Source organism: Haliotis cracherodii, unplaced genomic scaffold (genome assembly GCF_022045235.1).
Source record: "Haliotis cracherodii isolate W230 unplaced genomic scaffold, xgHalCrac1.p SCAF_7, whole genome shotgun sequence".
Taxonomy (NCBI): domain Eukaryota; kingdom Metazoa; phylum Mollusca; class Gastropoda; order Lepetellida; family Haliotidae; genus Haliotis; species Haliotis cracherodii.
The window spans coordinates 48,973,457-48,988,842 of NW_027266330.1; the positions used below are offsets into that span (position 1 = coordinate 48,973,457).

Below are 15,386 nucleotides of genomic sequence, written 5' to 3' on the forward strand. Positions count from 1 at the left end.
TTCAATAGTGAAGCGCGCTGATCGCCCACTTGGATCCGCTATAGTAGAAGATCACTTTTATCAGTTAGATAATTCAGAAACAAGAGATTTGTTGTCGAAGGTCAGTAGTCAATTGAAAACAAAATGATAATGAATTCAGTGACGAAGACAAGGGCTGGCCAGAGTCCACATATTTAGAGTGAGTCAGTATGGTTTTACGCCGCTTTTAGCAATTTTCCAGCAATATCACGGCGGGGGACACCAGAAATGGGCTTCACATATTGTACCCATGTCGGGAATCGAACCCGGGTCTTCGGCGTGACGAGCGAACGCTTAAACCACAAGGCGACCCGACCGCCCCACTTATTTAGAGGAAGGGGAGGAGATACATGGCAAAACAACCATGGTACAGAAAATGGTAATTAGAGTGTGTCTAGAATCATCAGTGGTTGAACGTGGGGGTTTAAGGAAATATTTACATTAAATTTACTGAACGATGACCCAATACCAATAACAAATATATCTTGCACAACCGTCTCCACACCCACTGATATAGAATGAAGGGTCCCCCAAAGTGTGCCATGCTATCATCACAGAGCGGGAGGTCAGTGCATGGGGGATCAGTTTCACTCCCAGCTAATGGGAGAATGTAATGTGAAACCATGAATGGGATTCTCCCTTCCATCCAGACAAGTTGCTATGGATACTCACCGCCCGCTGGCTGTCTGACTGACAGGACGTTCACTGCGCTCTTGAGTGAGTTAGTTTTGAATCCACCTTGAACAGAAATTCAGTTATATCATGACAGAAAAAATCCCGAAGTTGTTCAGGTGTCATTCACAATGAAGTAGTTCGTTAATAGCTTGCGCGGTGTAATGTAGGTCAGGTCGTCTTCTCCATACAATCGGTATGTGTGTTAGGTTGATGATGGCGGCCATGCAGGTCCATTGCTATGACATGCATGAAACATTCAGTTACACAAAAGATGTTTATTGAGAATATAGTGACTGAATTGTCTTCTTCCTGGGATTATATGCTTCTGTGCGCATTTAGCGAGGATTCTTGGAGAAATGTAAGTTGACGATTGTTATTTATGTCAGTCTTATTTTAATGACATGATACCAAGTGGGCTTTTTCAATTTATCGAAATCTGTCCTGTTCTGAATATGTTAGCCAAGGTACAAATCACTGTTAGTACATTGTACTCTACCACAACGAACTGTGCAATGACCGTGGCAGTCAGTGTCTTGAGTTGTTGAGGGCAATGCATGGAAAAGAGGTATATCCACAAAAACGAGAGTCTGGTGAGCAAATTGTTTCGCTGTGACAAGTCTTGAGGAACGTGCATTAACAAACACTCGTATAACGAGGTGATTCTTTTTTATGATTTATCGAAATCATTCCTATTCTGAATATGTTAACCACGGTATAATTCACTGTTAGTACATTGCAACCAGCAGCAGCAGTACCCAATTGTGCAGTGACCGTGATATTCAGTGTATTGCAAACGCTATGGAGGCACGCACCTGTCGTCCATGACACCACAATGAGTACAGTGTACACGCAGTTGGTAAACTCGTAGAATGATTTAGTTGCTAGACATTGCTAGATTACCTGATTATTTAGAATAATAAAATGTTGGATATATATGTCACTACATGTTGAATTAAACCATGCATGTCATCATATCCCAATTGCGTGGATCGATGCTCAGGATGACAATTCCTGGATTGTCTGGTCCAGACTCGATTATTTACAGGCCGCCGTCATATAGCTGGAATATTGCTGAGTGTGGCGTTAAACAACAAATAAACAAAACAAAACAGTGCCAAACCAAGTACACGTGTACATGACAATATGCCATACAGGTCATACTGAACAATATCTACCCAGTTAAGCTTAACTGCTATTGACTGAATGTGTGCAGTAAGCCGGTTTCAGTCACCGTGTCATACCAAAAGACGTAATAGGGAATAAAACAACTCGGGCTCAGTCAAAAGAGTTTGCCAGCGTAATGCACATACGTTCTATGACGATGTTTTACCCTGCCTTTGGGTCGGCAGAAAGGACATACCAAAAAACTTGTCCTCTGGAAGTCAGGATTATATGTTTGAGAGAATGGAATCCATGTTAAACGACGTTAAACCCAATTTCACCTATAACAACACAGTAACAAAAGTACTTGTCGGAATATTCTACTACACACACGCACGCACGCACACACACACGCACACACACACACACACACGCACGCACACACACACACACATAATCGTCTGCGTCTGCCCAGAGAGCGGGAAGTCGAGGGTTATATCCCTGGCAGCGTCACACCAAGAGACGTTGAAAAAAGGTATTTGCTGTTCCTCTGCCTGGATCTCGGCATAAAAGGGGTAAAACAATTATACTGTGTGTGAGTGTTAAACTGCGGCATGGTATCTCAGTGGGCCAGCTTTGTAAAAATAATCATTATTCCGGACTAGTACAAGCAGCCACACACACACACACGCACACACACACACACACACACACACACACACACACACACACACACACACACACACACACACACACACACACACACGCAGAGGTGCATGCACGTCACTATATAAGTTCAATAATCTAGAACGCTACGTTAAACCGCATTTCACCACAACGCATTTCACCAGAAGCATTAGTATTAAACATTATCATGGCTATTTTAAAACATAACAGTGTGACGTAACGCATTGACAGACAACTGATCATTTTCTCTTTCCAATGGTGAGTGATCCCTTGTTTTACCGACTGTGAATTCTTTAAAAGTGTATCCACTTTTTAACTCTCTTTGATTGACCATGAGATTAATATTCATCAACTGCGTAACATCCATGCTATTACAATAAGCTAACAAACGCACAAACTGATTGAACACTTCATTGCGATTACTTAGCTGTGTTCTCTCCCCTACAGAAAACATATTAACGTCAATTGTATGTTCCAAAGTAACAAGAAATTAGTTGATAACATAATGTGAGAATTGTGAGAATATCTTTGTTAAACAAAAACGTGGAATGGACGAGAAACCCTACATACATTTTTTCCTTGGTAAATTACTATTAAACTCGAATGACGCGGCCAGGGTATCGAATCACAGACCTTCTCTCTGGGCACACGCTTTATCCACTACACCACAGATGCAAAGAAAGCATATCAGGACAGCTTCGAGAAAACATGCTTGGCATGTTCACCCCGTGGCGATTCCGGGTAAGAATTTGTCCACAGCAATCTATGTTGGTCGCGAGAGCGCTATGTCCATTGTTTCGTTACTACCCTTGCATCAGTATTTGTCGGGGATGGGGGTCGAGCAGGGATGGTGTGTGTGTGTGTGTGTGTGTGTGTGTGTGTGTGTGTGTGTGTGTGTGTGTGTGTGTGTGTGTGTGTGTGTGTGTGTGTGTGTGTGTGTTTTGGACGATTTAATAACCTTGGTGCATGGTTTTGCATTGTCCCGTAAACCTGTTCCTTCTTCAAAGAATAGATGGGTGGATCTGTGTGTATCTGCGATGGAATGAGCATTATAAAGGACGCTGCTTACAAAAAGTACAGGAAGTGTCATAATGTGGGGAGCCATCTCTTATGGGTGATGATCAGATCTTGTTCATATCATAGGCAACTTCACAGGTACACCTTATCGTGGAGAACGTCCCGACAAGGATGCATGTTGAGTCCTCTTCTTTTATACTTTTTATAAACGAATCTGTACGTGAAATGGAGATTCTTGGGCTTAGAGGCATATTTGTGTAAGATAATTTAGACGAAATCACGTTTTTATTATATCCTGATGATGTCACTCTTGTTGATGATTGTGTAATCGGACTGCAGAGAAATCTAGATGCTTTAGACTCTAATTATGTCAAATGATGCCTTGGAGTTAATTTAAATAAGACAAAAGTAATAGTTTTTAGAAAGGGTGGTCATCTGAGGAAAACTGAGAAATGGTTTTATAAAGGTTCGCAAATTGAAGTTGTATCATATTTCAAATACCTTGGTCTACTATTCTCTTCAAGGCTTGTTTGGACTAAAGCATGTTATACACGAGCTATTCAAGCAGGGAAAGCGACTTTTCCTGTGTTAAATATGATAACGAAAGTCCCATCTCTCCCATTTGTTACTGCTGCTAAAATATTTTATTCAAAGACTGCTCCTGTTCCTTTATATGGCTCAAAATATGGGGATGTGCCTATAGAAAAAGCATTGAAAAGGTTCAAAGTATTTTTTTATAAAGTGTTCTTTGTAGCACAACAGACAAACACGGTCTTCGGTTTCAGCAGTTTTAATAATAACAAGGACTAATTTTATACGCTGGTACTTCGCGAACACTTAACAAGGGCGTGGCAGACACTGTGAGAGAGGCTATGGGGCTGTTTCAGGCGTGACCCAGTCTGACTAGAGCTCGTGCCAGTGTGCTGGCCTTCTGAGCGGTGACTCGACTGTTAGCTGTTGGCCGTTGGCTCGTGTTCTTCTGCCGTTTCTTCTGGACTGCTCTGTCGGTCTGGTCCTGGTCAGTGTTCAGCGCCTTTCTCTGCCTCTCTCCCCGACTACACTCACAGTGCGGTTTATATAGGAGTTTCTCAGCGGAAAGCTGTGACCCTCAAATCTTTAGGGGGGTCAAAACAAGTTTGTGGTACAATAAACGCAATAAGCTCACCTCTACACAGCCTCTGGCCATACTGGATAGTGTATACGCCCTTTTCTTATTGAGAAATTTTCAGCATAAAATTTCGTAAAATAATTATGACAATCCGTAGATACATGAATACCTCAAAATATATGTACAATCCACAACAATCCGTTGTCAACTTCATTAGCATATCATTAGCATATAGTTAATACGAATACCTCAAATGTATGTACAAGCCACAACAAGCCGTTGTTAATTAGAATATAGTTAATATGCATACATATATAAATTCACAAATAAAACACATTCTGAAACAGGGTACAAATCATCCTCGCACATCAAGAACCGAAGTGCAAACTGCTGGACCATGTTAAATCGTCTTTCATGCGTTGTGTATATTTCTTTTTCTTATCACAGTCAACTTGTAAAGTTCTGTAGTATGGTGTTCTGATCGTATGCGACGACAACAGTTCATGTAGTTCTCTGTTGTCCGTACTCCTGTCAACGTGGGTTAGTCAAACTCACGATGCCCTCGGGTCCCCGCATCCAGCGTCGGGTAGATGCTCCGTATGGCGGGAGTTGGTCGAACTTCTTCTGCTGGATCGGAGTCCCTTTGTGTCAAGAGTGGCGCAGAGGGTAGGTTTCCTCTGTAGGCGCGACCTGCGCTCCAAGTGTCAACTGGCGCCATCTCAAACTCGGTTGTAGCCAAGACATTCCTCCTACTCATTCCTCGCTTGGCTAGCCAGGGTCTAATAAATCTTACATACAATAAAATTCCCCCAAGAATTCCCACTACAGTTAAGGTTATTCCCAAGAAATATTTCCAATCTGACGTCTCCTCATCTGGTACCATGGCCTGTAAATGATTAAGCTGATCAATAAGATGATTCATAGGGATATTCTCGATACTCTTGAGTTTATCAGGTAACCTAGTCAAGTACAGTTTTATAGCAGTTTTCAAAAAAGGTTTCCAGAGCAACATGTTGGAAACATTCGGGGGATGAACTAACTTCAGAAAATTATCTTCCAACTCGTACTGGCTTTCATTATGATAATAAGGGAGTAAGGTCAAATGATCATTAGATGCTGAACATGATGCGCTCAGTTTAATTATTGACAACGGAGGTAAGACCACTATGGTATATGAAAACTTGCTATCCGTGTCACATACCACTACAAGATCCAACCTTTTATTGGTTGTCAATACCCAGCGTCCTGCAGTAAGGTATTCTGCCCTAGGCAATATAGCATTTGGTTTGACTTCGGTGTGACATGTCTGTCGGACCTTGGTCTCGTCTTTCATAAACAGAGCAATTACACATAGTTGGCTAAGATTGATTGGGTAGATCGGGCTCTGGATATGGCAATAGCCCGTAAGTGGTTTTGTACATATCTGAACTTCTGAGGGTTTCAGTAATGCATATTTCGTATGTTGTGCATTGACTGCGATTACCTCTGTTTTTAACCGATATTTTGCTACCATATTATTTATGTTGTTTGACCCTGTATTTAAATGATTCATGACTAGTGGTACCGGCAAATTATGAGCCTGGTATATTCCAAATTCACCATTAACATCTAAAAGTGGAATCGTTGTGACTACTAATATCTTATCATCAAATAGGACGGTGGTACACAGTAAAGTCTTATAGAATCCCCATAAATAGTCTACCGGATTAATTGCTAACCTGAATCTAATAGGTAGGTGAGTTTTTATGCCCTTTAATAGGGCCAACAACTGACTTGGTGTTATGGTGCTGGGTGACAGATGACCCAAAGCCAACATATTCATTTGCAGCTGGAGGTGTTCTAAATATGACAAAAACGTTTGTACCATGCTTCGAATATTTTCGATTACTAATTCCACTTGCAAATAGGTCTTTCTTGCCCATTCTAACTTTGCTATTCCATTGCTCAATGTAGTGGAAACATTAGCAATTTCTTGTCCTACTATATCCAGATCGTTAATGACTTCATTAATGGCATGTCGATTCTCCGATACTTGAATTCTTGTCGTATTAATAATAGAGAGCCCTTCTTGAATGACATGTGCCATACCTGCTTGATTCTCTGCAAGCCTACGTACATTTTGTTTAATAGAACTTAGGTCAGCGTCAGACACAGTGCCAAATAAGAAACTCAAGGCACTACCGATAAACGGCAATAGCGAACGCTTGGGTCGTGTGCGCAACCTACCATATTCTTAAAAGTTGTCTGCTAGGCTATTTAAAGTTGTATTCAATCTTGTTATTTCTTCGTCTAATTTGATGTACATGCTTAAGATGCCTGTTGATTTATCGGAGTGGTAGCGACTCACGAACTGTCTAACCATCATCGCGACTTGATCAATATTATACCTACACTTCCCAATAAACTGACTATATGGGTCTAAATCAATAACGAAGGTTACTAGCCATTTAGACCTTGTCGTGGTAATATAATTCAGTTTTTGAAATACAATGTTTTCGTACATAATCGAACCCTGTGCTAACCACATGAGGAAGAGTAAACCCAGAGGAAACATGTTCTCTCTGAAACATAAGAGTAATTAATCATATACACTGGTTCTATTCCCAAACCATATAAAACTATAATAAACCAGCCATTGCCTGGAGCAACTGTTCCACCTTTTTACTTTGTTGGAATGTGCGTTTTCAGTAGAGGCCCTAGTTCGTTTTAGATCAGTGGATTCTATCCACATGTCTCCTTGTCGCTATCCGCAACTTCACTTTCCACAACTGAATCTGTCGCTATCCGCAACTTCACTTTCCACCATTGAATCTGTCGCTATCCGCAACTTCACTTTCCACCATTGAATCTGTCGCTATCCGCAACTTCACTTTCCAGAACTGAATCTGTCACTATCCGCAACTTCACTTTCCAAAACTGAACCTGTCGCTATCCGCAACTTCACTTTCCACAACTGAACCTGTCGCTATCCGCAACTTTACTTTCCACAACTGAACCTGTCGCTATCCGCAACTTCACTTTCCACAACTGAACCTGTCGCTATCCGCAACTTCACTTTCCACAACTGAACCTGTCGCTATCCGCAACTTCACTTTCCACAACTGAACCATGGAACTCTACTTGTTTGTCTTGCTTTCTGTAAGTTTCGGATGACTTGCTTTCCTATCTTAACTGTACCAGCTACCACTGCTCGGGCTACCAGCTTAATTTATATGGAATGTTGTCTCCTCCTCCTCCTTCCAATCAGTGTCATCATGAGAAGGAGTGTTCAGTGTTTAAACCTCTGTTATGTGTTCCCCTGTGTGCCCCATAGTTCGTCCCATAAGTTCTGACTGTTTAGGAAATCTCTTTAATCATATCAGTATGCTCTTGTCGCTACTCGCGACCAAATACTGATCATCACCGTTATCATGTCAGTACACCCTTGACGAAACCCGCGATCAAGAACTGATCCTCATATTTGGATCCTTTATGTTTTTACAATCCCTAACTATATTAGCATACTTTTGACCGGACCTGGGCCACGTGTATGTCTTAGCATTGATGAATTTCTTGTTGTGTTCACAGTTTCCCTTTTCTGTTCTTGATATGAACCTTGTTCTCCCGTTTTAGGGTTTCCCTCATCCCTATGATTTGTTTAGCCTATTTAATAAAATCGACTTTCAGTTTCTTATATGCTGAAAAAAAACTTCCCTAATAATCCGGAATATACTTAAGCATTTGCCAACGCTTAACACATGGCTGGATCCCCTTCAAATGAACGGAATAAATTAGCGATGCCTTGAGCACCTACGACTATTGCCAACGTTATACTCTGCCTTGTTGCTTGATCATGGTCTTGTAGATACCTATGGATAAAATCACTAACTGCCCCTGAACTTGACTGATAGGCTACCAGATTTATTCTTTCTTGATCTGCATTTGTTAATACCGCATATTTTTCTATACTTTTCGGCCATTCCTTAAATTTTGTAGGTTTCCCATCAAATGTATTGATAACTTGCGCTATTCCCTGTGCTCCTAAAGTTGTTGAAAAATTAGCTAACTGTCCTGTTATTTGTCGTGCTATCCCTGTCAAAAATTCTCCCAATTCCTGGCCAGCCATAACGAATAATGAAACAGAAGAAATCTGAGCTACTTACCCAAGTTGGTCTGAGCGTCAATCTTCACTTGTCCCAGGCTGTTCCTTTGTTTTGAGAGGGATCCTGGTCTCGGCACCAAAGAAGAACCCCAACGTGCTCTATATGTAGCACAACAGACAAACTCGGTCTTCGGTTTCAGCAGTTTTGATAATAACAAGGACTAATTTTATACGCTGGTACTACGCGAACACTTAACAAGGGCGTGGCAGAGACTGTGAGAGAGGCTATGGGCTGTTTCAGACGTGACCCAGTCTGACTAGAGCTCGTCCCAGTGTGCTGGCCTTCTGAGCGGTGACTTGACTGTTAGCTGTTGGCCGTTGGCTCGTGTTCTTCTGCCGTTTCTTCTGGACTGCTCTGTCGGTCTGGTCCTGGTCAGTGTTCAGCGCCTTTCTCTGCCTCTCTCCCCGACTACACTCACAGTGCGGTTTATATAGGAGTTTCTCAGCGGAAAGCTGTGACCCTCAAATCTTTAGGGGGGTCAAAATAAGTTTGTGGTACAATAAACCGGTCAACAACTGTCCGATTTATAACCATCATCTGGTCATGAAGTGACACTTGAACCTTTAAGGGGGGTCGACACAAGTTCGTGGTACAGTACACTGGAAACTCTTTGTCAACACTGTCCGATTTATGACCATCACCTGGTCATGAAATGACACTCGAACCTTTAAGGGGGGTCAGTAACCTTTCTTCTGATGAACGCAATAAGCTCACCTCTACACAGCCTCTGGCCATACTGGATAGTGTTACATCTTTCCGTTGGTAAAAGAAATGCAATTCTGGGAGAGCTGGGAAGAACATCATTGTGTGTACACTATTACAGTCGTTGTGGTAAGTCCCGGTGTCGACTGCTTAGATTACATGAAACAGGATATCCGTATGCCTCTTACCATATGTTAAAAGCATTTGACGAAAATGGTCAAACTGAGTGGGTTTCTTATGTAAGACAATTAGTGTTTCAAACTGGGTTTTCATATGTTTGGTTCTCTCAGGATTGTGGCGATTCCAAACCTGGCATTACAAAATCACCCATTCCTCTTTCCTTGATGTTTATTCATCATATAAATCATTACTTGAACCAGAAAAATATCTGTCTGCTTTAGCATGTGAAAGAGAGCTTCTTAGAGCTTTATGTAAATTCTGTTGTATAAACCATAATCTGAATGTACAGAAAGCTCAATTTAATACAACCACAGAGTCATCGTTTAGTTTTTGTATGAAATGTAACCGCTATGAAATAGAAAATGAGTGCCCTTTTTTTGTTAATTTGTACTTTTTAAAAAAGTAGCAGAGAAAATTCCCCAAATGATTCTGTTATTAAAAACCTGTCTATATATTTAAAAAGACATTTACCTATGTAAATCCAAATGTAAAAAAATATGAACGTTTGTTTCATTCATTCATGAATAAACGTCTTCTTCCTTACGTCCCAACAATGTTCCATCTCTGCAAGCAGCAGGCGCCATGGCACGGCATAACGATGTTCTTCCCCACACAGGATGATTACTGATTACCCGAGATCTCAGACATAAACGTACTGTCATGGCACCAGATCTCAACCCAATTGATTATCCATGGGATGAGCTGGACAGACATCTACATCAGCATCAACCAGTGTCACAGAATCTGAAGCAATTTATTCAAATCCCTCATTCACAGGTTTCATGGTTCCACAGGCAGAGGATGTCGTGCAGTCATTCATGGCAATGGTGGACACACACAGTACCAGGCTTAACGATAACTCTAATAAGGTTTTATGAACTTTGTAATCCTCCCAACATACACTTGACCTGCGTATAGCTTTTAAAACCTTGTGGAGGTCACAATGAATCTAACGAAAATTACATATATGAATATGGCATGATGAATTTCTAACGCACTCACTGTCTGCAGTTGTATTTCCTTGGTGTGATTCTCAGCGCCAACGAACAAAGGGGAACCATTGCCATGGATACAAGACACCGCAAGGATACTGACAGTGGATACGCCTGGGTTGTTCTGTTTGCTGCAACCTTTTCCAACTTCATCATAGGGACGTTGTTATATTCGCCTGGTGTATTCAACATTGCCATCTTGGAAGAGGTAGAAAATGACCTTTCGCGGACATCTTGGATCGGCTCCACTTTGGTTGGAACGACCACGTTGTCAGGTAGGTAGAGCAGCTTTGTAGATTTTGATAAGATAAAAAACAGGCAAAATTGTCCCCCAAACGAAGAATGCAACCACTGAGGGCATTTCCCTTACTGGGGTGAAAATGAGTTCCCGGTGTTCGACGCGCTTTCCCTTGTTAGCCAACAGATGATTGGCGTTGATAGGTAATAACCCTTTATTATTTTCCACCTTTTGTTATCTTATTAATTATTGTTGTCCTAACATGTACATATATATGCTCTCTGGCTCATGGCATTCATTCACCTGATGAAGGAGTAAGCATATACTCCGAAACGTTGTGGTCTTCATAATAAAGAAGTTGATATCCATATATTCTCTTCCTTATGTATATTACTTCTAAATGCCTTTCAAAGCCCCTGTTACAGATTGTTAATTTTTTTAATTGTTCACCTTTTCAAGATCAAAGGTCCCATTTTACACTTTCAACAATGTATGTCTATGTGTAGTAACCAAGAGTTACAAATAAGCAAATGAAAACTTTGTCATGCACCGCTGCATCGTTGCCCAAATATGTTTGGTTTGGAAACCAATTACAGAGTATGTGATTTCAACACTTTCACAGGTACATTAAACATTTTTTCCTAATGCTACGATTTTTTCCCCCCTTGGAAATAAATTATTGACTTAATACATGTAGGATAATTAATATTCACAAAAAAATCACAATCATTTTTTCACTTTGCTAGCCCTTTAGAATTAAGAAGTCATCAACAATAAAGAATCTGACTATAAATACTTTTTTGCTAGATATATTGTATTCTGCAAACACTTCATCAATTAATTGACTGTTTTTCTATCAGGTCCAATCGCTGGAGTCTTTACAAGCAGATTTGGCTGCAAAGCAGCTTCCTGTCTTGCAGGAACGTTGGTTCTGATTGGTCTGAGTGTATCTTCCTTTATAAAGAGCGTCAATGGTCTTTTGTTCACTAATGGCATCCTCACAGGTAAAATTAGACATTGTAATATTATTAGGCGATTTCGTTCAAACATATTATATTCAATATGAGATGGATCAGGAAGAAGTCACCACAATGCATTTGCCATTTGAGAAATAACGTTGGTTGGTTGGTTTGTTGTTTAACGCCGCACTCAGCAATATCCCAGCTATATGACTTCGGTCTGTAAATAATCGAGTCTGGACCAGACAATCCAGTGATTAATATCATGAGCATCGACCCACGCACTTGGGATCGATGACATGCATCCACCAAGTCAGCGAGCCCGACCACCCGATCCCATTAGTCGCCTTTTACGACAAGCATAGTCGTCTTTTACGGCAAGCATGCTTTGCTGAAGACCTATTCTACCCCGGAATCTTCACGGGTCTGAGAAATAACGAGAGAAAAACAATAGAGAGAATGAGTGCAAGAGAAATATCTATATCAAAACATAAATATATTACTCATATTAGTGATTGACTGATGAAGCGGGTTAAATGTACGGTGCGCCCGTCTCGAAGTATGCTATACCTGTACAAAACTACAAAATACATAACACTTCTCTTGGGTGTTCATAAAGTTTTGTTTTACTGCTTTCTAGGTTTGGGAGCAGGTCTAGCAATAAATGCAGCAGGTACCATACCTGGACTCTACTTTGAAAAACGCCTCCCTCTTGCATTTGGCGTCTCCACTGCAGGAACCGCCATGGGTCTGTTTGCTGGAGGCCCTTTAGTTGCCATCTTACTAAAACATTATTCTCTCAGTGGTGCGTTTCTGATCTTTGGTGCCATAGGGAGTCACCTCTGTGTCGCAGGATCTCTGATGAGGCCAAGACAACAAGCTACGGTCAACGTTATCGTCCCAGATCAACAGCATGATTACCAGTCAGTGACACTCTTTGTTGAAGGTAGCAAACTTCAGGATGAATCGGGTAACTTGACGGAAGAACAGGGGCAACGTGATACTGGTGTAAAATGTGACATTATTAACAACAAGAGGAATGGTTTGGATGACCATAATATGCAGGACAATAATCAGATACAGGTAACAGAAAAGAAACCAGGGAGTTGCGAGGAAAATAAATGTTCAAGAAATCGTTGTTTGATCGTAGAAGAAGGAAACACCATGAAAGCGGATTCAACACTGTTACATTCCAACACACTTAATTCAAACTTGCAAAGAAGATGGTGGAGTTATGTTAAAAGAAACTTGCCTCTTATAACAGCGAATGGATTCCTTTTCTACAACATCAGTCTGATGTTCTTAGGTCTGGGTGAAAATGCTATCCTTTTCCATCTGCCAAATTATGCTTACTCTAAGAGCAGCACTCGCATTCAGTCCGCAAATCTCTTCACTGCAACGGGTCTGACTAGCCTTATGTCGAGAATATTCACAGGCCTGATATTAAACGACAAGGATATAAGTATCATCTTGCTCCATGTTAGCTGTCTTGGAATAATAGGAATCCTGGCTCTGGTGTTCCCGCTCTACTCACACACGTATTCTCTGCAGATGGTGTTCAGCGCCTTGTATGGCCTGTATGGGGGAGGCCTTCATTCTATCCTGAGCCCAATGACCGTGGAATGTGTAGGGGTAGCTAATCTCGCTGTTGGATTTGGAGTAACTCATTTCGCCATAGGAATCGGATATATTCTTGGTCCACCTGTAGCAAGTAAGATTTTATTGATACCATTGTGGATTAAGGTTTCAGGATACTGGATTATCTTCTGAAGGGTATTGAATGGCCATCGGTTATACTATTAGTTATGTATTTAGTTGCCATATAAACGGTGTGATATTAGGTGAGCAGAAAAATATTGGACGAGGCGTCACCTAATATGACTACGTATATGGTAACTAAAAACACCATAACGAATTTATTATGCTGAAAAGTTTAAACTATTTGGTATCCATATCGCTATTGTATCCAGTTCCTATATTATACATACTTTGGATCCATTCGTGGTCATAACTTTTAAACCCGATTCAAATGACTCTGGGGGCGGTCAGGTAGCCTAGTGGTTAAAGCGTTCGCTCGTCACGCCGAAAAACTGGGTTCAATTCCTGACATGGGTACAATGTGTGAAGCCCATTTCTGGTGTCCCCCTCCGTGATATTGCTGGAATATTGCTAAAAGTGGCGTAAAACCATACTCACTCACTCACTCACTCAAATGACTTTGCCTGAATATAGCCGCCCATTCAAATTACACCAAGAGATACAATCTGTGCTGAGTTAGTGCTAAGTGAGATTGAGATGATTACGCCACTTCTGCAACGAAGCATGGGTGGCCAGTGGAGATATCATACCTTGGATATATATATATATACATATATATCTTCTATATATATATATAGAAAAGGCATAGTAAACTCTCAGGCAAAATATAGTAATAATGAAAGTAAGATTGAACACAGTTTTAATTGGCTAGTGCTTTCAACTCATACCACAACTTTCTAGTTTTCCCGCTATATAAGCTACATTTTGATCATGAACCTACATTATTTAAAAAAGAGCAACATTTCATTCATAAATACGCGCCTCAGTTAAATGCATACATAATTTAGCCTTTACTAACACAGCTAGAATGCAAGAAGAAATTCTGGGATTGTGTTTATGTATGTGTGTTTTAACCTTAGCAACGGATCAACATATTCAAGATATACTTTGGTGAATAGAAATGAAAAATACCTTCCCTTTTCTTTCAGGTATCATCTATGAAAGCAGTAAGGTCTACGATAACACTTACTTCTTTGGAGGTAAGACATCAGACAGGTTGCTGTCGATACACAAGCCTAGAGCCCAGAAACAATAGTGTGGTTTCATGCGATTTATTTGTGTATTAATGGGCATTACAATCACGCTGTATAGTCGTTTTGTTCGTAAAAACGACAATTCAGTATCAACAGCAAATACATGTTCCATTTTGCAGATATGGATCATAGGAGGCAGTTTATTTAAATATTGTCTATTTTGTACAGGTGGATGTCTTATCGCAGGTTCAGTATGTGCAGCTGTTGTGCCAGTGTACAGGAGGTTACACGGATCCTCATAAATGGAGATTACTTTGGAGTGAATGAGTCCATTAGAACACCTGTATGATAATCAGCTGTCGTTACAACTTCACAGGAGGCACAGTTGACCACAGTTACGTCCACTTTGGCGTGCCAGGAAACTTTTCATCATGGTTTCGGATTCCGGTTCGCCTTGATTATCTTTTCAGACATGCCCCTACCAGAGCCGTGATCATGGGCTTCACCAATGTGGTAAATGTCTGAAGACAACACATCAGACAGACACTACTTGATACAACATAAATAAAGTTCAACAGCATGCAGCATGAAAGTTATGTAGGTTGTAGACCGTTTTCTTAAACCAAAGAGACCCGTGAAGATCCGGGCTAGAATATGTCTTCAGCAACTCATGCTTGTAAGTGAGTGAGTGAATATGGTTTTACGCCGCTTTTAGCAATATTTCAGCAATATCACGGCGGGGGACACCAGAAATGGGCTTCACACATTGTACCCA

The 15,386-nt window shown here is 40.9% G+C and overlaps 1 protein-coding gene and 1 pseudogene across 1 annotated transcript; one reads left to right on the plus strand and one right to left on the minus strand.

Annotated features, from left to right (window-relative positions):
• The first annotated feature begins 912 nt into the window (after positions 1 to 912).
• LOC139448525 (monocarboxylate transporter 9-like) lies at positions 913 to 15,176 on the plus strand. Its single transcript, XM_071230080.1, has 6 exons — positions 913 to 1,051; positions 10,668 to 10,897; positions 11,721 to 11,864; positions 12,460 to 13,530; positions 14,567 to 14,617; positions 14,840 to 15,176. The coding sequence occupies exons 2-6, from the start codon at positions 10,696 to 10,698 to the stop codon at positions 14,911 to 14,913; spliced, it is 1,542 nt and encodes a 513-aa protein (XP_071086181.1). The 5' UTR covers positions 913 to 1,051; positions 10,668 to 10,695; the 3' UTR covers positions 14,914 to 15,176.
• LOC139447619 (uncharacterized) lies at positions 5,148 to 7,160 on the minus strand (annotated as a pseudogene).
• Positions 15,177 to 15,386: the final 210 nt, after the last annotated feature.